This window comes from Heloderma suspectum, chromosome 2 (genome assembly GCF_057233095.1).
Source record: "Heloderma suspectum isolate Gila_16-S chromosome 2, 16-S_ref, whole genome shotgun sequence".
NCBI classification, from domain to species: domain Eukaryota; kingdom Metazoa; phylum Chordata; class Lepidosauria; order Squamata; family Helodermatidae; genus Heloderma; species Heloderma suspectum.
Genome location: NC_139459.1, coordinates 345,254,977 through 345,275,665, shown reverse-complemented (window position 1 = coordinate 345,275,665; position 20,689 = coordinate 345,254,977). Strand labels below are relative to the sequence as shown.

At 48.0% G+C, this 20,689-nt stretch overlaps 1 protein-coding gene across 3 annotated transcripts; it reads left to right on the top strand.

The window, feature by feature from the left end:
* The first annotated feature begins 4,454 nt into the window (after positions 1-4,454).
* Positions 4,455-19,404, top strand: LOC146355335 (uncharacterized). Of its 3 annotated transcripts, XM_084830489.1 has the most exons (5): positions 4,455-4,864; positions 8,948-9,074; positions 9,807-9,917; positions 11,492-13,248; positions 15,154-19,403. In XM_084830489.1, the coding sequence occupies exons 1-4, from the start codon at positions 4,859-4,861 to the stop codon at positions 13,210-13,212; spliced, it is 1,965 nt and encodes a 654-aa protein (XP_084686615.1). In that variant the 5' UTR covers positions 4,455-4,858; the 3' UTR covers positions 13,213-13,248; positions 15,154-19,403. The 3 variants fall into 3 exon arrangements, with proteins under 3 accessions (XP_084686615.1, XP_084686617.1, XP_084686616.1); XM_084830491.1 differs by lacking the exon at positions 9,807-9,917 and having other exon boundaries at positions 4,784-4,864; positions 15,154-19,404; XM_084830490.1 differs by lacking the exon at positions 15,154-19,403 and having other exon boundaries at positions 4,811-4,864; positions 11,492-13,275.
* Positions 19,405-20,689: the final 1,285 nt, after the last annotated feature.

Here is a 20,689-nt window from a genome sequence, read left to right as displayed (position 1 = left end):
GGCTGGTCTGGAAGCTGGGGTTAGTGCAGCATGCAGCAGCTCAGCTGCTGTCAGGAGCTGCCCCCTTTCAGCATGCAAATCCTTTGCTGAGGGAACTGCACTGGCTGCCTATTCACCACCAAGCCAGGTTTTAGTACTAGTGTACAAAGCCCTAAACAACCTGGGACCAGGATACCTGAGAGAGCGGTATCCAACCTTACCAACCTGCCCAGTCACTGAGGTTATCAGAGGGCATGCTCCTGGTGGACCCATGGCCTGGTTGGAGTCTACCAGGAAAAGAGCCTTCAGTGTGGTGGGCCCATTCTTATTCTTATTCCCAGCCTTTGGAGGCCAGGCAGGTGCCAACATTGTGTTGCTTTTGGCACCTCCATAAAACACTGCTAATACAGGAAGCCTTCCTTGAGTAACTGGGCATGTTTAGCCTTGAGAAGAGAAGACTGAGGGGAGATATGATAGCGCTCTTCAAGTTCTTGAAAGGTTGTCCCAGAGAGGAAGGCCAGCATCTCTTCTCGATCATCCCAGAATGCAGGACACGGAATAATGGGCTCAAGTTACAGGAAGCCAGATTCCAGCTGAACATCAGGAGAAACTTCCTGACTGTTAGAGCAATACGACAATGGAACCACTTACCTAGGGAGGTGGTGGGCTCTCCCACACTGGAGGCATTCAAGACGAGGCTGGACAGCCATCTGTCAGGGATGCTCTGACTTGGATTCCTGCATTGAGTGGGGAGTTGGCCTCTGTGGCCTTGTAGGCCCCTTCCAAACCTACTATTCTATGATCTATGATTCTATAACTGGCCGCAGTTTTATTAGAAGTTGGTTTATCAGAACTCTGTTGTTTTTTTTAAATTATTTTAACATGGTGTTCTTATTCTTATCCTGTCTGCTGTTCACCGCTCTGAGGTTTTGGATGTGGAGCAGTATACAAATACTGCAAATAAATAAAACAAATAAAAGATGGTATTATTTCTGAAAGCGCTGTTTCTGCCTGTGTATTTGTGCTATTCTGCTGTAGCATAACCTATTTTATTTATTTATTACATTTATATTCCGCCTTTTTTCCTCCAAGGAACTCAAGGCGGTGTACATACCCCTCCTCCTCTCCATTTTATCCTCACAACAACATCCCTGTGAGGTGGGTTGGGCTGAGATTCTGTGACTGGCCCAAAGTCACCCAGTGAGCTTCCATGGCCGAGTGGGGACTAGAACCCGGATCTCCCAACTGCCAGTCCAGCACTCTAGCCACTACACCACACTGGCTCGCATAACCTAGAGGTTATGTAGTGGGAAAGCAGGAAAGGAAAGTTGTGTAGAGCTTCGACCTTAGTTCTGTGACGAAACTGAAAGTACGTAGATAACAGTGATTAACAGCCTTGTGTAGAATAGCTCACTGCAGCAGGACTTCTTGATTCAGGTCATGGAAAGGGCCAAAGAACAGAAATGGCAGTTTGCCAGGTCTTGTGACAGTGGCCAACGCTATGGGGCTCCACCAAGCTCCCAACTTACACTGGGATGGGCCCTTAAATTGGTGATGCCCAGCTTTTAATGACATGAACAAAGGAAGGGGAAACAGACAAAGGGGGCTTCCCATTTCATATCTGAGGGTGGCAAGGGCTACATAAATGGTAAGAAACCTTTTTGGCTTAAGAGGGCTTGGAGTTATTGCACTCCCAGCAGAGACCACTAGAGGGCAGGCAAGGAAAACAAAATGGGGAATAAAATAAAAGAACTTGGTGTTCCTTCACTCTTGGCAGTTCATCTAAGCAGCGGTTTGAAGCTCAGCACAAATTCACTATTATCACTGTTGTGGTGTGTGCCATTTTATCACCCTGTTTTTTAAAATACCTTTTATTAGTGCTAAAAATGTTTCTCATATATATATATATATATATATATATGAGATATCACTTAAACTAGCAAGCGTTATGGTGCTATAACACTATAGCGGCTAGTGTGCTAAGCGCAGGTGAAATCTGAGTTTTTCCAGGAAAACTCCCAAAACTAAGAGCTGTAGCTTCTCCCTTTTTCCATGCAAGCATGTGATACCTTGGCCCCTCCCAGCCCCCCTTGAGGGCATTGCACCCCCCAAAGCCCAGGCAGTTTGGCCCACTGGCTTGTGTGCTAGGTGCTGGTGAAATTTGACATTTTCCACCAAACCTCCCCAAGCAAAGAGCTATAACTTCTCCCTGTTTCTGCAGATGTGCGTGAAACCTTGGCTCCTCCCAGCCCCCCTCAAGGGCATCCCACTTGCCAAATTCCAGGCTGTTTGGCCCACTGGCTTGTGCGCTAGGTGCAGGTTGAATGTGATATTCCCAGAAACTCAGACCAAACTCAGAAGCGAGAGTGTGTTGAAGCAGAGGTCACTATCCCTAATCTCTGCTGCAGGTTTCTTTGAAGTGCAAAACAACCCCTATTCAGCAGAATCACTGCTCAGCCTCTCTATGGCTGAACACACACATTACCTGGCAGGCAGGCAGGAGTAAGTTATTTTTTATCTGCTTTTGTTTATTTCTAGCACACACTAAATGAGTATTTTGAATGTATCTTGAATGAACATGGTCAGTGCCTAGCCCAAAAGGGCCACTGATTTTTGAACATGGTCAGTGCTTAACCCAGAAGGGCCAGTGATTTTTGAACGCTGGAAACCTCCACATGGCGGACCCATACTTCCCCCACCCCATCTCCTCCATGGTGGCCTGCCTAAGCCTCTTGGGGGTGAGAGATGGAGAGCTTGCAGAAGTTCCAGCAGCACTGCCAGCCTTCTGCTTGCCCTGGTTGCCTGCCTGCTGGGATGTGGGGGCCTCTTCCCCGAGCAAGTCCAACTGGTGCTGCCTCCTCAAGTGCAGGAGCAGGCTGCTCTGGCTGTTTCCCCCTGCTCCCCCTGTTTGTTTATTGCATCAGACGCCTTGCAGTGGCGGCACATGGCAGTGCTGGGATCCACTGCCATAAGCAAAGAATAGAAAAACAACAACACTTTCTTTATGTTTTTAGAGAGTGAAGCCAAGTGGGCCTTAGGAAGCATTACTAACAACAAAGCTAGTGGAGATGACAGTATTCCAGCCGAGCTATTTAAAATCCTAAAATATGATGCTGTTAAAGTGCTGCACTCAATATGCCAACAAATTTGGAACACTCAACAGCGGCCACAAGACTGGAAGAGGTCAGTTTACATTCCAATTCCAAAGAAGGGCAACACCAAAGAGTGTTCAAACTACTGTACAATTGCGCTCATTTCACATGCCAGCAAGGTTATGCTCAAAATCCTACAAGCTAGGCTTCAGCAGTATGTGAAACAAGAACTACCGGAAGTACAAGCTGGGTTTCGAAAAGGCAGAATTAGAGATTCTCTAATTTGAATTAGAGATCCAATCACCAACATTCGCTGGATCATGGAGAAAGCAAGAGAATTCCAGAAAAACGTCTATTTCTGCTTCATTGACTATGCTAAAGCCTTTGATTGTGTGGATCACAACAAACTGTGGCAAATTCTGAAAGAGATGGGGGTACCAGACCACCTGACCTGTCTCCTGAGAAACCTGTATGAGGTCAAGAAGCAATAGTAAGAACCAGACATGGAACAACTGATTGGTTCAAAATTGGGAATGGAGTACAACAAGGCTGCATAGTGTTGCCCTGCTTATTTAACTTATATGCAGAGTACATCATGAGAAACGCTGGGTTGGATGAATCACAGGTCGGAATTAGGATTACCCGGAGAATTATCAACAACCTCAGATACACAGATGATACCACCCTAATGGCAGAAAGTGAAGAAGATCTAAAGAAACTCTTGTTGAGGGTGAAAGAGGAGAGTGCATAAGCTGGTTTGAAACTCAACATTAAAAAAGCTAAGATCATGGCATCTGGCCCCATCACTTCCTGGCATATAGAAGGGGAAGAAATGGAAGCAGTGACAGATTTTATTTTCTTGGGCTCCAAGATCACCACAGATGGTGACTGTAGCCATGAAATTAAAAGACACTTGCTCCTTGGGAGAAAAGCTATGGCACACCTAGACAGCGTAGTAAGAAGCAGAGACATCACCTTGCAGACAAAGATCCGTATAATCAAAGCTATGGTTTACCAGTAGCAACGTATGGCTGTGAGTGCTGGACTGTAAGGAAGGCTGAGCCACCTTGAGTTCCTTGGAGGAAAAAAGGCAGGATATAAATGTAATAAATAAATAAAATAAATAAATTGATGCCTTTGAACTGTGGTGCTGGAGAAGACTCTTACAAGTCCCCTGGGCTGCAAGGAGGTCAGATCAGTCAATCCTCAAGGAAATCAACCCTGAGTGCTCATTGGAAGGACAGATACTGAAGCTGAAGCTCAAATATTTTGGCCACCTGCGAAGAGAAAATTCCCTGGAATTGACCCTGGTGCTGGGAAAGACTGAAGGCAAAAGGAGAAGGGGACGGCAGAGGATGAGATGGCTAGACAGCGTCACCGATGCAATGAATATGGACTTGAGCACTCCGGGAGAGAGCGCAGGACAGGAAGGCCTGGCGTGCTGTGGTCCACGGGGTCACGAAGAGTCGGACACGACTGAACGACTGAACAACAATCTGCAAGAACCAAACATATGGGGACGCTGGAAGCTCATGGGGCCAGCCGTGCACTGGAAAGGAAAAGGAGGACTACAATTCCCAGCAGCGATCCGGCTTTTTGTCTGCCTGTCAGAGGCTTGAATGCTCCCATGTTTGATCGGCTGAGATGGGATGCCGAGGAGCGGCGTGATTGGCTGAGCTGGAAAAATGGGTGGGGAGAACGCATGACCACGCGGGGGGGGGGGGAGGTGTTGAGTTTCTTGCAAAAGCAAGAAACTTTCGGAGGTGTCTTTGAATCCCTCCGTTCAAATGCAGGTAAGGAGGGGAGGAAGTGCAGATCCGGGAGGAGGTGGGGAGCGGGGATTTTTAATACGTTTCCCAAAACTTGGACTAGCGCGGGGTGTGTGTTTCTTTCCTTTGTTTGCTTGAGCCCCCCCCCCCCTTTAAAATAGATCAGGGGGAGAAATGACTGCAATTTAGACGGATTTGGGAAGGGGTAGGGAGAGAGAGGAAAAAGAACAGAAAAGCTGGAAGAAAGACCCAGTTGTGTCTTCTTAAAATGGCGGAGGCAGAAAAATAATAAAATAAAAATAAAAGCCCGATCTATGTATTAATGGAAAGAGCCTCCTTGGACAGGGTTGGGCAGAAAGTAGATCTCCAGATGTTTTGGACCTCAACTCCGGGAAGCCTTTGCCAGCATGGCCGGTGATCAGGAATGCTGGGAGTTGAAGTCCCAAATATTTGCCCACCCCTGCTCTAGAAGACCCTTCCCCCAACCTGGTGTCTGCAGATGTTTTGGACTACAATTCCTAGCATTGCTGACCAGTGGATATGCTGGCTGTGGCTGATGGAGTTGGAGCCCAAAACATCTGGAGGGCACCTGGTTGGGGAAGGCTGCTCTAGCAACGTACAGAGAGCCCTGCTGGATCAGACCAAGGGCTCATCTAGTCCAGTGTCCTGTTCCCACAGTGGAATAGCCACCCTCCTGCTTGTGATCCAACTGGTATACAGAGGCAAGGGTGCTTTGGATTCCTGCACTGAGGAGGGGGTTGGACTCAATGGTCTTATAGGCCCCTTTCAGCCCTACTATTCTGTGATTCTATGATTCTGTGCCTCTAGTACTGGAGGTAACTTATAGCCATCATGATTAGTAGCTATTGTTGTTGTTGTTATTGTCACAAAGCTAATGAAGGCTCTAGGAACATACAAAGAGCCCTGCTAGATCAGACCAAAGTCCCATCTAGTCCAGCATGCTGTTTCCACAGTGGCCAACCGATGGCCCAATGGGACACTCACAAGCAGGGCATGAGAGCAAGAGCGCCCTCCTCCGGCTACTTTTGTGCCATATGTGAACTGAAGAATGAATGGCCCCTCACATTGGATGGATAAAACACCAGCGCATCCTGGTAGAAGCAACGCTGCACATTCAGAAAACCTCAGAAGAACCTCTCCCTCCCCCCATAGTTTTCCTCCTCTCCTCCTCCTCCTCTTCTAAAGTGAACGCAGCAGGGTCGAGATGGTTGTGCACCTGCCAAAGTGCCCCCAGCTGTGTGTCCCCCATCAGGACTCCCCTGGGCCTGCTGCTTGCCCACCTGCTTTACCCCTCTGGCCCAACGCAGGCAACAAAGGAAGGGTGGTGGAAAGGGCAAAAAGAAGCGGCAGCTGTCACCCCCTGCTTGCTTGCTGGCTCTTGTTGTCTGGCAAGATATCGGAGCGGGGGGGTAGCAAACAGGAGGGGGAGCGGGAGCTGGTGTCCATGAAGGTGGGGAGGACGGGTCCCAGTGAAGGTGGGGGCCCCTCTGAAGACATCTTGCCCAGGGACCCCCAAATCTAGGGCTCCTTGCATCCATTTTGCAGCACTGGAAAAGTGTATATTCATTGAAGTTTCTTGACCTTTCCTTCGGTTTCTAAAAGTAACGGAATAGTAAAATACAGTTCTGTGGTATTTTTCAAACCATGTTACTGTTGATATGCTTAACCATATAATTTAATTGTTTATAATTCTCTGCATATTTAGATACTATGCTGTACCAACAAATTCTGTTTCTGGTAATCTCAGTTTGGATCTTGGTCTTTGTGCCACAGTAGTACTACGAGGCACTGGATCACTTCTTACCATACAGTCTGTCAGCACGGCTGGATGTTGGTAGTGTTTTTGCAGTACAACATGGGAAGCAGCCTTACACTGAGTCAGAGCATTGGTCCAGCCAGCCCAGTACTGTCTGCACCAGGGCCACCAGATGCTTTGGCCCACAGTTCCCATGATCCCTCATTATTGGGTATGTTGGCTAGGTCTGATGAGGGTTGTAGGCCATAAGATCTGGTGAGCCATAAGTTGCCTACCCCTTGGCTCATTCACACTGAGCTTTTATCCTGCGATTGAGATTGCTCCTTCACGGAAGCTTGTGGACTCTTTACATGACGCCGTGATCATCCTGCACTAAATGCCCTTTGTTCCGTTTTTAAATAGATCGCAGATAATGAGCTGTCAAATTACCCTGTTGTGTTCCGCTTCAGTTTCCTCTGTGAAAAGAGCAGAAGCGGTAAAAAGAGAAGCGAGATCAATGAAAGAGAATGGAAGGCTCAGATACAGGGAGAAGGAGGGGGAAGGGGGTGGGAGGAAAGGAAGCACGTGAAAAAGGGAGTCATGATCCCACATTTAATACGGAAACAGAAAGCCCTGTTTTAAATGCAGGATTTTAGGCTGGTGTAGAGATGCCCCTTGTCTACACTGATTGGCTAAGGCTCTTCAGGGTGCCAGACAGGAGTCTCTCAGCCAGGGATTGAACATGGGACCTTCTGCTCTACCAAATCATGAATCACCCTGTAGATCCAATTTTTATCTCCCTTCCCTCCACTTTCTAGGACTCCCTTGAATTGAAACAGGAGTTTGTGTCTGGGTGTTAAAGTCTCTGAACAGGAAGCAGCCCTTGGGGTCCTTACACTCTTTAATCATTGAAATCTGTTTTTAGCAACTTAGGGTGCATGTTTAGACAGAGCAAAGGCCTACAACTCCCAGCATGCCCCAGCCAGCCATGCTGGCTGGGGCATGCTGGGAGTTGTAGGCCTTTGCTCTGCCTAAACATGCATAGGATTGTGCCCTTAGTCTTGTATATCTTGATATGGTTTTGGTAAAACTGGGGTCTTCAGTTATGCTCTTCCAGATGGCATATCGACCTGAATGGGGAGCTCAGAGGTAGAGCAGGTGTTTTGCAGGCAGAAGGTCCCAGCTTCAATCCCAAGCATCTCCAGCTGAGAGCAGCTGTGGGAGTCCAGCTGGAAAGGGCCTCGGTGGTCCGACTCAGCAGAAGACAACAGGAATACTTGAGGCACTTGTGGATCTTGCCCCTTCTTTCCCTCTGATCATGAAGGGTGCTCAGGAAGATGAGAAACAGCCTGTCTGTTTGGGGGACAGAATGTGATATTGAAGATCGGTGTTCCTGAAACATTCGTTCCCCCTTTGCTTTGCCTTCTTTGCCCGTAGAGCAGGGGTGTTGAACCTCTTTCAGCCCAAGGGCCATGTTCAGTTTTTGGAGAAGCTCTCAGGGGCTACTTTCTAGTGAGGGGCCAAAGGCCAATGCAGTGGAGGCAAAAATACAACACATGCCAGCATACTGTCGCATAGAGCGCTTACTCTTATTTCCAGTAACCCTTCAGGCAGGAGGGTGCTGTTGCGCGCGTGCCCTGCTTGGGGGTTCCTGGTCGACAGCGGGTGGGCCGCTGTGTGAACAGAATGCTGGACGAGATGGGCCCTTGGCCTGATCCAGCAGGGTTCTTTTTAGATTCTTATGTTATTAACTAAGCCTTACGAATGCCTTAAGAGAGAATGCCTTCAGAGAGGCTTTTCAACCTTTTGGGATGGGGAAAAACTGCACAAAAGCTGGAAAACCACCAAACAGTGGTTGGGGGAAAGGGGGTGGGGTCAGGGGAAGAGGAAGGGGGCGTGGCCATCTGGGGAATGCTGGAGGGCTGGATTGGGCCCCCAGGCCTGACATTCCCTACCACTACCCTAGAGAGTACATCCAGGTAGGAGGTGCCAAGCCAGGGAAGAGATCTTCTGGAAGCTGATGGTGAAGGACAGAGATGGAGATGGGGAGAAAGAAGAACTTTCAGAAAGAAGAACAAGAAGAGTGAAGCCAGGGATCACAACGCTTGCTTGCTTGCTTGCTTGCTCGCTCTTTCTTTCTTTCTTTCTTTCTTTCTTTCTTTCTTTCTTTCTTTCTTTCTCTTTCCTCCTACTGAACGTAAAAAGACCTCTCCTGGATCAGAACAAAAGGTCCATCTAGTCTCTGTTGACCTGGGTTCCTTCCAGGGTGTCTGCTTTGTATTCCATGTCTGTGACTTCAAAAGGATGTTGAGATTTGAGGAGACTGAGGTGGGGTCTCTCTGTTCTTGCAGATGTTGGTGACCTTTGAAGATGTGGCTGTGTACTTCACGGGGAGCCAGGGGGCTCTGCTGGATCCAGATCAGAGGGCCTTGTACAGGGAGGTCATGTTGGAGAATTATGGGATCGTGGCCTCGTTGGGTAAGGGCTTTGAATCCTCATTCAGTAAGAGCTGTAAGTCCTGGTGTTCCCCTGTCTGTAGTTGGATAAGTACATAAGAAGAGCCCTGCTGGATCAGACCAAAGGTCCATCTAATCCAGGATTCTGTTCACATGGTGGCTGGCCAGCTGCCCACAGGAAACCCATAAGCAGGACATGAGGGCAACAGCACCCTCCTGCCCATATGGTTTTGAAATGATGACTTTGTTGGTTAATGTCTTGATTGCTTCTTCTCATCCTAACCCAACAGATCGGGGCCAGTTGCATGAGATGCTGACTTCCTTTCTCCTCACAGTAACATTCTCTGGCATGCCAGGCTGAGGGAAGATTTGGACGTTACAGAGCCATTATGTTTCACATTCACTTATAAAGTGGATAGTTGAGGGGAGTAAAGGAGAAAGAATTCCCCACCCCCCACCCCCTCGTCACCTTAGCTCTCTGCATCCAGTTGCTCCCAGTATTTTTCTTCCTTCCTGGCTCTGATGTTTGGAGTGAGCCAGAATGGAAGGAAATCCAAAGGGCCAAGTATTAGTGGCCGGGAGGAGCTGCAGCAAAAGTCAGCAGGGCCAAAGCAAAAAGTGGGCAAAGCCATCACCCCCTGTCATGCATGCATACACAAACACACACATGCATACACAAACACAAACATTGGGAGGTTTCAGGTTTTTTAGAGGTCACAGGATGAGTGATTCTGTCCTCTTTTCTCCTGAGCAGGCTTTCCAGTCACCAAGCCTGAGCTCATCTCTCAGCTGGAACGAGGGGAGGAGCTGTGGGCGTTGGATTCTCCAGACTTGGATGGAACGGAGAACTCCAACACGGACTCGGGTGAGGGGTCCAGCAGAGGCAGTTGACCAAAGCCTCTTGGCGTAATTCCCTGGAACTCTGATCCCTCCCCTTTCAAATGCTGGCATTCCTTCTCATGCTTCAGTCGCTTCCTTCAGAAGGCGGGACAAAGAGTTGCCCTGCAAGTTTCACAGTTCATAGCCACTGCCGGGTCTGTCTGTCCCCCCACCCTGCTGCCGCCAAATTCTCCTGCAAATCGTGCACCCCAAGCCCGCCACTCAGGTGATTGGCACACTGTGTGGATCACACTTTTCTTGGGGAAGATGGTGCGCAAGAATGACTCTTCATGCGCAGCCTCCTCCCCATGTATATCGCATTCCCTCCAGCCCAGTAAACTGCTGAGTGGCCTGCTGGAGTGATGTAAGGGATGAGCCCCATGAGATATCTGACAACTCCGATTCTGAATCAGAGTTGGAACAGCTCAATGAGAGCCCAGGGGAGGAACTTTCCCAAGAGCCCCAAGGCACTGGGCGAGATGCTTCCCAAAGCTTTGACAAACAGATGGCCCAGGCTGAGTTGCTATCTCCCCCCTCCACCATGAGAACTCAAGTTTTGGAGAAGGAGGAAGAGGGGTGTGACTTGAGAGACGGTAGAGAACGTAGCAAGTTGAAGCAGGAGAAGTTAGGGATGGGGCTGAGACGCTCCGCCATGATAGCCGATGTTAGAAGCCAACGTAGAAGGGAGCTGCCCTAAGGGAGGGGTGTCACTGCAAAGAAGTTTGACCATGAGTGTTCACGAGCAAACTGTTGGCAACTTCACTATCCTCTGGATTGTCTCCCTTAATAGAGATCTCAGATTAGTCATCCAGAGTCTGGGGCAGCCTGAGAGCTTCCTTGAATCTGCATTGTAGAAAGGCTAGTCTTTAGCAAAATAAAGCCATAGTAGTTTGAAGCTTTGAGTCTCCCTGGTGTTTCAGGCTCCCTGCAGCCACCAGTCAGCTGGGGAGGACGGCACAGTAGAGGGGAGGCTAAATTCACCCTTCCCCGTGCGCCAGTCCTCCCTGCACCGGAGGCTGGTGGCTCGTAAGTCAGCGGGGCAGAGCATCCACTCTGGTTTCAGTCAGAGCCAATCAGATTGCTAAAGGACCTATCCAAGCTACTGAGCCCATTTTGGGGGTAGGGTTCAGCACCATGGATAGCTCCTTCAGTGTTCTGGCTGGTTCTGACAGACACCAGAGTGGATGCACTGCCCCACTGACATACGAGCCACCAGCCTCCACTGGATGTGTGTGACTGTGTGTGAGTGAGCGGGCTCGGGGCGGGGGGGAGCAAGAGGGACACCAGCCCTGGCCCCCTCTCATATTCAGCCACACCCACCAACATGTGTCTCCCAGCCTGCTACTGGTAGTGGCAAGTGATGCTTGGGTTCAAAAAAATAGCTCAGCCCTGAGCTAATGGGATAAAAGGAGAGAGGGGGAAGAGATGAAGGCCTGCTTCTTGTTTCAGTATCTCCACAGTCTGAGTGGCTCGATTTCCCCCTTCAACCTGCTTTCTGGGTTTCCTTCTTTCCCATCCTCCAACTTCAATCTTGGTTTTTTTTGTCCTTTATGCCCACAGGCAAGTGTAGGAAACAGCACTCAAGCACCACCTGTGTGGGAAATTTTACTCAGAAATCAAGTCTTGCCAAACCTGTAGGAGTCCACACCAGGGAGAAACCATATAAATGCTTAAAGCGTGGGACATATTTTGCTGATCCATCAACCTTTCCAAAACAGCAGAGAGTTCACATAGAAAAGAAACCCCACAAATGCTTGAGGTGTCAGAAATGTTTTGATCGGCGTTCCAACCTTTTGAGGCATCAGAGAATCCACACAGGGGAGAAACCCTATCCATGCTTGGAATGTGGGAAGTGTTTTGCTCGGAAATGGATACTCATGAGCCACTGGAGGACACACACAGGGGAGAAACCATATAAATGCTTGAAATGTGGGAAGCGTTTTACTCGGAGTTGGGTCCTCATGAGCCACCAGAGAACCCACACCGAAGAGAAACCATATACATGCTTGGTGTGTGGGAAGTATTTTTCTCTGGAATCCTCTCTCGTGTTTCACCAGAGAGTCCACACAGGGGAGAAACCGTATAGATGCTTTGAGTGTGAGAAGTGCTTTACTCTGAAATCAAGTCTCAGGAGGCACCAGAGAATGCACACAGCAGAGAAACCCTATAAATGCTTGGAATGTGAGAAGTGTTATGCTGATCCGTCTGCCTTTGCAAAACACCAGAGAGTTCACACAGGAGATAAATGCTTAGAGTGTGGGAAGCATTTTGCTAATCCCTCCACCTTTGCAAAACACCAGAGAGTCCACACAGAAAAGAAACCTTATAAATGTTTGGAGTGTGGGAAGTGTTTTTCTCTCAAATCAAGTCTCAAAAGGCACCAGAAAGTCCACACAGGAGAAAAACCCTACAAATGCTTGGAGTGTGGGAAGTGTTTTTCTCTGAAATCCCATCTCATGAGCCACCAGAAAGTCCACACAGGAGACAAACCCTTTAAATGCACAGAGTGCTGGAAATGTTTTACCCGGAAATCACAACTCACGGTCCACCAGAGAGTCCACACAGGAGAGAAACCCTATAAGTGCTTGGAGTGTGGGAAGTGTTTTGCTAGTCCCTCAGCATTTACAAAACACCGGAGAGTCCACACAGGGGAGAAACCGTATAAATGCTTGGAGTGTGGGAAGTGTTTTGCTGATCCATCAGCTTTTACAGGACACCAGAGAATCCACACAGGAGAGAAACCGTATAAATGCTTGGAGTGTGGGAAGTGTCTTGCACAAAAATCTCAACTTGTGAGGCACCAGAGAGTCCACACAGGAGAGAAACCGTATAAATGCTTGGAGTGTGGGAAGTGTTTTGGTGCTCCATCAACCTTTGCAAAACACCAGAGATTGCACACGGGAGAGAAGTCCCACAGATGTTTGAAATGCGATAAATGTTTTGTTCAACGTACCTGCCTTCTGAGGCATCAGAGAACCCACACAGGGGAGAAACCATATAAATGCTTGGAGTGTATGAAGTGCTTTTCTCTGAAATCAAATCTCATGACCCACCAGAGAATCCACACAGGGGAGAAGCCATATAAATGCTTGGAGTGTGAGAAGTGTTTTTCTCAGAAATCAGTACTTGTGAGCCACCAGAGAGTCCACACAGGAGAAAAGCCATATAAATGCTTGGAATGTGCAAGGTCCTTTTCTCTAAAATTGGCTCTTCTCAGGCACCAGGAAGCCCATGTGGATGAGAAGTCATACGAATATCCGGGGCCTTTCCCCATACACTAGGAGACAAAGCATAGTGGGACATCAGAGAACGTGCAGGTGAGATATTCTTTTTATCTCTCAATTCGAAACACTTTGGTTGCCAGAAAAATGTATTTACTCATTGGTGAGTCCACCTAGACCCCAAGCCACAACAGAGGTGGGTGATGGGAATGGACCAGTTATAGGCATGCATCAAGATGGGGTGCTATGAAATGTTCCTTCTCTCTGTTATTACATCCTAGGACTGGTCTCTCTGATTAGTTTATTCCTGGGTGCTCCCTAAACAACCATAGCAGGTGGTTGACCTTGAGGATGGTAAGAGAAGATCCCTTGTAGACCAGTTTAAAGGGACAGGAACCCAAAGGTGGTTCAGGCAATGAAGGAGGAATTGCTGTACACCATCTAACCTCCTCGATATACAATGGTCTTCTGCTATGGTCTCACTGTAGCAGAATATGCATTATACTGTGTGGAACTGATAAGACTGTATTGTATTTTCTAGATGTGAATAGTTCCATGTGTGTTGTGAGATAACTATGCATAACAGAATACATTCTTGGAATTGAAGGAAGGCTGCTACAAGTGGGTCGGTCAGGTACTGGAAACAGCCAGCTGCTTAGTGTAGCAGGGATACCTTCGTCTCAATGTTACGGGTGTCAGTGGCAGGCCTGGTTACATTGAGAGCAATGGGAATGATGGTAAGACCAGGTCTGAAACTGAGGTTGAAGTCATCAACTTAGAATAATAGAATACTAGGGTCAGAAGGGGCCTACAAGACCATCGAGTCCAACCCCCTGCTCAATGCAGGAACCCAAGTCAGAGCATCCCTGACAGATGGCTGTCCAGCCTCATCTTGAATGCCTCCAGTGTGGGAGAGCCCACCACCTCCCTAGGTAAGTGGTTGCATTGTCGTATTGCTCTAACAGTCAGGAAGTTTCTCATGATGTTCAGCCGGAATCTGGCTTCCTGTCACTTGAGCCCATTATTCCGTGTCCTGCATTCTGGGATGATGGAGAAGGGATCCTGGCCTTCCTCTCTGTGACAACTTTTCAAGTACTTGAAGAGCGCTATCATATCTCCCCTCAGTCTTCTCTACTCAAGGCTACACATGCCCAGTTCTTTGGGCATGGGGTGATAAAGGACCAGGGCTTGATTTGTTTGGGGGAGAGATCCTGGGAGAACGAGAAACCCGCCTTACCTGCTTAGGGTGGCTTTGCCCACCATGTCTTCCATTTAGGTAAATATGAAACGTTGATATTGACTGTTAGATTGAGAGAAACCTAGGTTTTACCATGTTGAAAATATGCTTGCTATTATTTCCATTATACTTTTAGTAATTATAACTTGTGTGTATTTAGGGATGTTTGTAATCTGCCTCATGTTAGCTAAAGCTTGTCATTCTCTTAGAATGCAATCCCATGCAGGTTTAGACAGAAAAAAGTCCTACAACTCTCAGCATGCCCCAGCCAGCATGGCTGGCTGGGGAATGCCGGGAGCTATAGGACTTTTTTCTGTCTAAACCTGCATGGGATTGCGCCCTTAGACTGTTTTTGGCAATAAATATATATTCTTTAATGCTATATTTGTGTTGTCTGGCTTGAGAGAGGTTTCAGGAACCACTACCCATACATTAATTCTTGAAGCCCAAAACACTCGGTAGAGGTTTGCAAGTCTGTCACTGAGTGGGGTCTGTCCTTAAAGCCGTTGTATTCTCTCTTGATCTGGTGAATCTCAGATAGACCTGTTCAAGTTTGGGAAATGGGCTAGTGGGATGGAGCAAGAAGAAGTTACTTGTCTCACTACCACAGAAGCCTTCAAATATTTCTACATGATTCCACCCCCACCCCTTACGGTCTGATGAAGGGCAGTCTAGAATTTGAATCCTCATTCTGTGTAATGTGGAGATCAGCTCTTAATTGCTCATTCCCTTTCTCTTTTTCATCTCCACTTGTTATGCCACAGATGCGTGCTCCTGCACACCGTAGGGAAGAACTGAGCTTGACAAGACCACAAAAAAGACATTCAGGAAAAGATGATCGCATGACTGGTGTCCACATGAAGAAACGGAGGCTTTGTCTCGAAGGGCACCCTCGACCATAAAGAAAGAATTTCTGCAAAGGGAGGTCCTTGTGAATGCTTGAGGCATGGCTGAGAAAGGCGAGTGGGACTCCGTTCGTGCAAGAGAGCTTGACTCGTTCCTCCTCCCTACCTCAGCCCCGCAAAGCATCTCCCTCAGGATTGAGGGATCCTCTGAAATGGGATGGGATGAGGCACTGAGGATTATGCTGCAGCAGGACTGGAGAATTGCCAGAATGTGGGAGACTGCTTCGAAAGAATTGAATTCTGTTTCCATTGGAGCAAGAGACCTTTGGATCTAGGTCAATGTTAGCAGAAGCCTTTGCGTGGGCCCTGTTATATGTCCCATCACCAAATGAGGCTCGGTTGGTAAGAACATGAGACGGGGCCTTTTCTGTGGCTGCACCCTGGCTGTGGAATTCTCTCTCAAAGGAGGTGAGACTAACCCCATGCCAGATGACATTTAGGCAGTGAAAACATTCTTATTCTGCTTTTCATGATTTAAAAATATTTGATGAAAGGTTTTAATTCTGCTCCATTTGATTTAAAGGCTCTAGTTTCATTTTTTCTTATGATATTTTGTTTGGTTTTTGTTGTTTTATGTCAACTGGTCTGGGGAGTCTTGCTAGTGGTATAAAAATGCACATATGTATTTATATCTGTCTCTGTATATCATTACGATGCTCTGTGGTTCATCTTCCAATAAACAGCAGTACGGTGACACCTGCCGGGAGAAGAAACCCACATCTCTTACCACATCAGTGGGTTTTACATGACCCTCTCCAAGTGTCGAAAGAATTTTGTGGCGGGGGCCAGCTCTTCCTGCAGACGCTTTTACTCACCTGGGACATCCACATGTTCAATGGATGTAGCAACCAACTCTGCACACGTGTAGAACTGCTGCCGACATCAGTCAAACGGGCAGACCTTGGGAGCGTGGGGTTGGCGCACGGCTGCTGTGAGGGTGAGGTGGCTCTCCACAGTTTGTCTCAAGGTGTGGAGGAGGTTGTGTGAACCCCCCCATCAATTCCTGCAATAAAAATGTGTGTCCTTCAAGTTGCTGCACCGGGGAGCAGAGAATGGAACGAAGCACAGTCTTCTGAAATTCTGCAGCATGAATAGTTTACGCAGTTGCTGTGGGAAAGCACATGAGAGGGCCCCTGTGCTAGGCAACTGCAAAGAGGAGCGGATCCTCCACACTGTCTCACTCTCTCGGCTTTAGTTCTCAGTGGTCCAAGACGTACATAGAATAAAGGGAGGGAAACAAACTTCTGTGGTCCTCCATTCTACGTAAGATAATCCCTTGGCCTGAGAAGGAATCGTAATAACGGTGCTGCTCTAAGTGAGTAAGGCACTGTGCCAGTGAAATAGATTTCTGAATGTGGTGATAATCTTCCTTTTGGAAAGGGGAAGCCAAATGGGCATAACAAGCCCATAACAAATGGGTAGGATAACAAGCGAAGCTCTTCCTAAATGGCTGTCAGGGCTGGTAGTGTTCCTTTTTTCTTTACAAAGTGCTTAGGGTGGTGTATATACCGCCCCCCCTTTTCACAATAAGCTGATTTGGACTTGTGGGCCCATTTGGGAATTTGAGAAACTGCAGCAAGCACCACCACAAAATGCCTAATCCGTGGATTGCTGCTTTATCAGCTATAGATCTTAGGCTGCGTCTTATTCAGCAAAAAATGTTGCTTCACATTTATTGGACACTGCAGTGTCTCTTTAATAAGGGATTGTCTAATTTGGCTAATTGCTATCGATACAATACAGCAAATGGTATTTTAAACCTATGTTTTGGCGATGTCCAGTAGTTGCTTCTTTTGGGGGTGAGCTTTTTACATGGATAAATTTTGTACTGGAAAAGTCTTTAATATTCACTGACATACACACTCTTTTATGTACCTGCTTCATGGAAATTAACAAATGGTCAGCGTAAATGGACTCTCTGGGGACTTTTGATAGCTGAAAGACTGATACTACAACACCGGAAGCATAAACACTCACGTCCTATAATGTAACAAATTGTGGGCCTCACAACAGGGGTCCCCAACCCCCGGGCCACAGACCAGTCCCGGTCCGTGGCCTGTTAGGAACTGGGCTGCAGTAGGGGTGTGCGAAACCCCCTTACCTTGGGTCCATGGAGGGAGGGGGAGGCGATCTGTCCCCCCCCCCCGGAATCCTCGCCGTCTGAATAATGAATCTTTACGTAGCCTATTACTGTGAAGAACAGAGATGCAAATGGCGTCCGCATAGCGGACGCCATTTGCATCCCAGCAGCTGGAAGTCCGCCAGCAGAACCATCCCCCCCCCGCCCCCGGTTCATGGAAAAATTGTCTTCCAAGAGACCGGTCACTGGTGCAAAAAAGGTTGGGGACCGCTGCCTTACAATACTTTAAATATTTGAACAGGTGGAATATAGACACCACCTTCAAACGGATACTTATTTGGATATTTTGTCCGCTTTGGTTGAAGCCTCGGTATAACTGGTAGAACACAGTATGCGTTTCATACAAATCCACGTACGTATATTTTTTTAAATGGGGGAAAATTGGGGTGGTCACAGTCGCCACGTGGGGAGCGCCCTCGCAGGCACCAGTGGTGTTGGTCTAGGCTCTTTTTCTCGAACACCAAGATGCAGCAACTGGAGCAGCGTACAGAAGAATGACCGGGGGTGGTGGTGGGGGAGCCAGGTGTAAAATGGTTCTCGAAGGGGTGGTGCCGCTTGGCCGTGTTCACACATTACACTGAACACGCATTCATGCTGTATGTACAGATGGTTGTGAAAGTCTAGTTCTAGTCGTGTTCTGAAGAATAACTGGATACGTGTACAGATCAGCAGTCTATGTACACTGTATGTAGTTTGTATACATGTTGAATGTTACATGGGTATATCATGCAGAGTGTACGAGTGTAGAGTTCAACTATCTGTGTATTCATGCACAGATTGTACATGCATTGAATGTAACATGGAAACGCCCCATGCGATACCCTGCAGATGTGTGCAAATCTGTCCCTGACTTACTATGGATCAGGGATTTTGATACAAAACTCCAAAACCGGCCAGCAGAGCTCCACAAAAGCTTGGTTAAAGGCAACCAATTAATATTCACATATGAAATACGCCACGGTAGGTTGTTAGATTGTGCAATCCAGCCCAATGAGTAGACCTGGTTTCTTGGCACCGTCTTTCCACCTGCAGCTGAAGCCTTCAGTTCTTTCCCTAGCTCCTTTCATCCCTGTAACGGCCCTTTGGCCAGCAGCCATTACGGGGGTGAAGGGAATGGTTAATACTGCGGGTGGGTAAGGGACCTGCTCAGCTCGCAGTCCATTTCTAGGCTCTGCTCTGCAGGCAATGCGCAATGGATTGAGGTACCTTCACAACAGGGTTCTTTATTATGACAGTTCATGGGACAATGCTAACTTCTGAGGAGCTGCATGGCACACGGTCTCATCGCCAAGACCAGTAGTAAGAGAGATGGGGAGAAGCTCCACTTGGGCCTCCTGCAAGAGCTAAAAATGGCAGGTTCTCTTAAAGCTGTGTACACACAAACAAACCCCTTTAGCCCTTAATTGCACTGCTGCTACAATCAAGTTTGGAGCCCCATCTGCATTTCCCTAAACACCAACAAGCACACAGGAGACTGGACAGCAAAACTGGGCTACACGGCAGAGTTGCCTCACACTACCACCACCCCCAAATGGGAATCACAATAGTGGGCTGCGTCTGGAGGGCACGAGTTGGGGAAGCCTGCCGTAGAGAGCATTTACCCCTTTCCAAGATGAAGGAAACCATTCCAGTGATTTTAAAGGAGCCCTGAGAGCACCAGAAAACAGGCCCACCATTGCTGGTAATCTGGGGACTGGGCAGTGACAAGGCCTGGGCACCAGGCCTACCAGGACAGGCAGGCGTGGCCCCCGAGAACTGTGTGCGCCAGCTCTCCCCCACTGTTGTTTCCCAATGGGTAGCTTCGCTCGATCACGGAGAGAGAATGAGCCACAGTGGCTTATTTTCCCTCCTCGCACAAGCCGCCTAATTAGCACAATTGCCCTCGCCGGGCGTGGTTGTCATGATGTCTGAACCCGGCAAGGGATGGTGGCTAGGGTGGTTTACAAACCACCCTGAAAATCTAGAACAAGCCATGGGATCAGGGTGGTTTATAAACCACTCCAGCCACTCACCCTCAGCAGGTTTGGATGTCTTGATAACCTGCAACTGTGGAGGGTAATTGTGCTAATTAGGTGGCTCACGACTGGCATCTGCAGGGAGGGAAAATAAGCCGCCATGGCTTATTTTCTCTCCGTGACTGTGCCAACCCCATCAATGAGTAACCCACACTTTCTCAGCCACAGCCCTGCCTCTTGCAATATGGGTATAAGAGGGTCTATGACCCCCCTGGCAAAGGCGAAGTACAGGCTGAAGGGGCAGGATTGCAGCTTGAGATCGACAGGCATATGGTCAAGGAACACCTCATTACTTTGAATGAGTTCAAATCTCCAGGGCCAGATGAACTGCATCCTAGAGTCATAAAGGAACTGGCAGAAGAGCTCTCAGAACCGCTGTCTATTCTCTTTGAGAAATCATGGAGGACCGGGGAAGTGCCAGATGACTGGAGGAGGGCTAACGTTGTCCCTATCTTCAAAAAGGGTAAAAAGGAGGAACCTGGGAACTACAGACCAGTCAGTCTGACATCAATCCCTGGGAAAATTCTGGAGCAGATCATAAAGCAATCCATCTGGAAGCACCTTGACAACAATGCAGTGATTACTCGAAGCCAACATGGATTTGTCAAAAACAAGTCCTGCCAGACAAATCTGATCTCATTTTTTGATCAAGTCACCTCCCTTGTAGACCGTGGGAATGCTGTAGACATCATATACCTCGACTTCAGCAAAGCTTTCGACAAAGTGCCCCATGATATCCTGATGAGCAAACTAGCTCGAAGTGGGCTAGATGAAACAACGATCATGTGGATCCACAGTTGGCTACAGAATCGGACCCAAAGAGTGCTTATCAATGGGACCTTCTCAAGCTGGGGAGAGGTAACGAGTGGGGTACCGCAGGGCTCAGTCCTGGGCCCAGTGCTCTTCAATATTTTTATTAATGACTTGGAGGAGGAGGTGCAGGGAATGCTGATCAAATTTGCAGATGACACAAAATTGGGAGGGATAGCTAATACTTTGGAAGACAGAAACAAAATTCAAAGTGATCTGGATAGACTGGAGTGCTGGGCAGAAAACAACAGAATGGCATTTAATAGGGACAAATGCCAAGTTCTGCACCTAGGAAAAAGAAACCAAATGCACAGTTACAAGATGGGGGATACGTGGCTCAACCACACTACGAGCGAGAAGGATCTTGGAATTGTCGTCGATCACAAGCTGAATATGAGCCAACAATGTGATGTGGCTGCAAAAAAGGCAA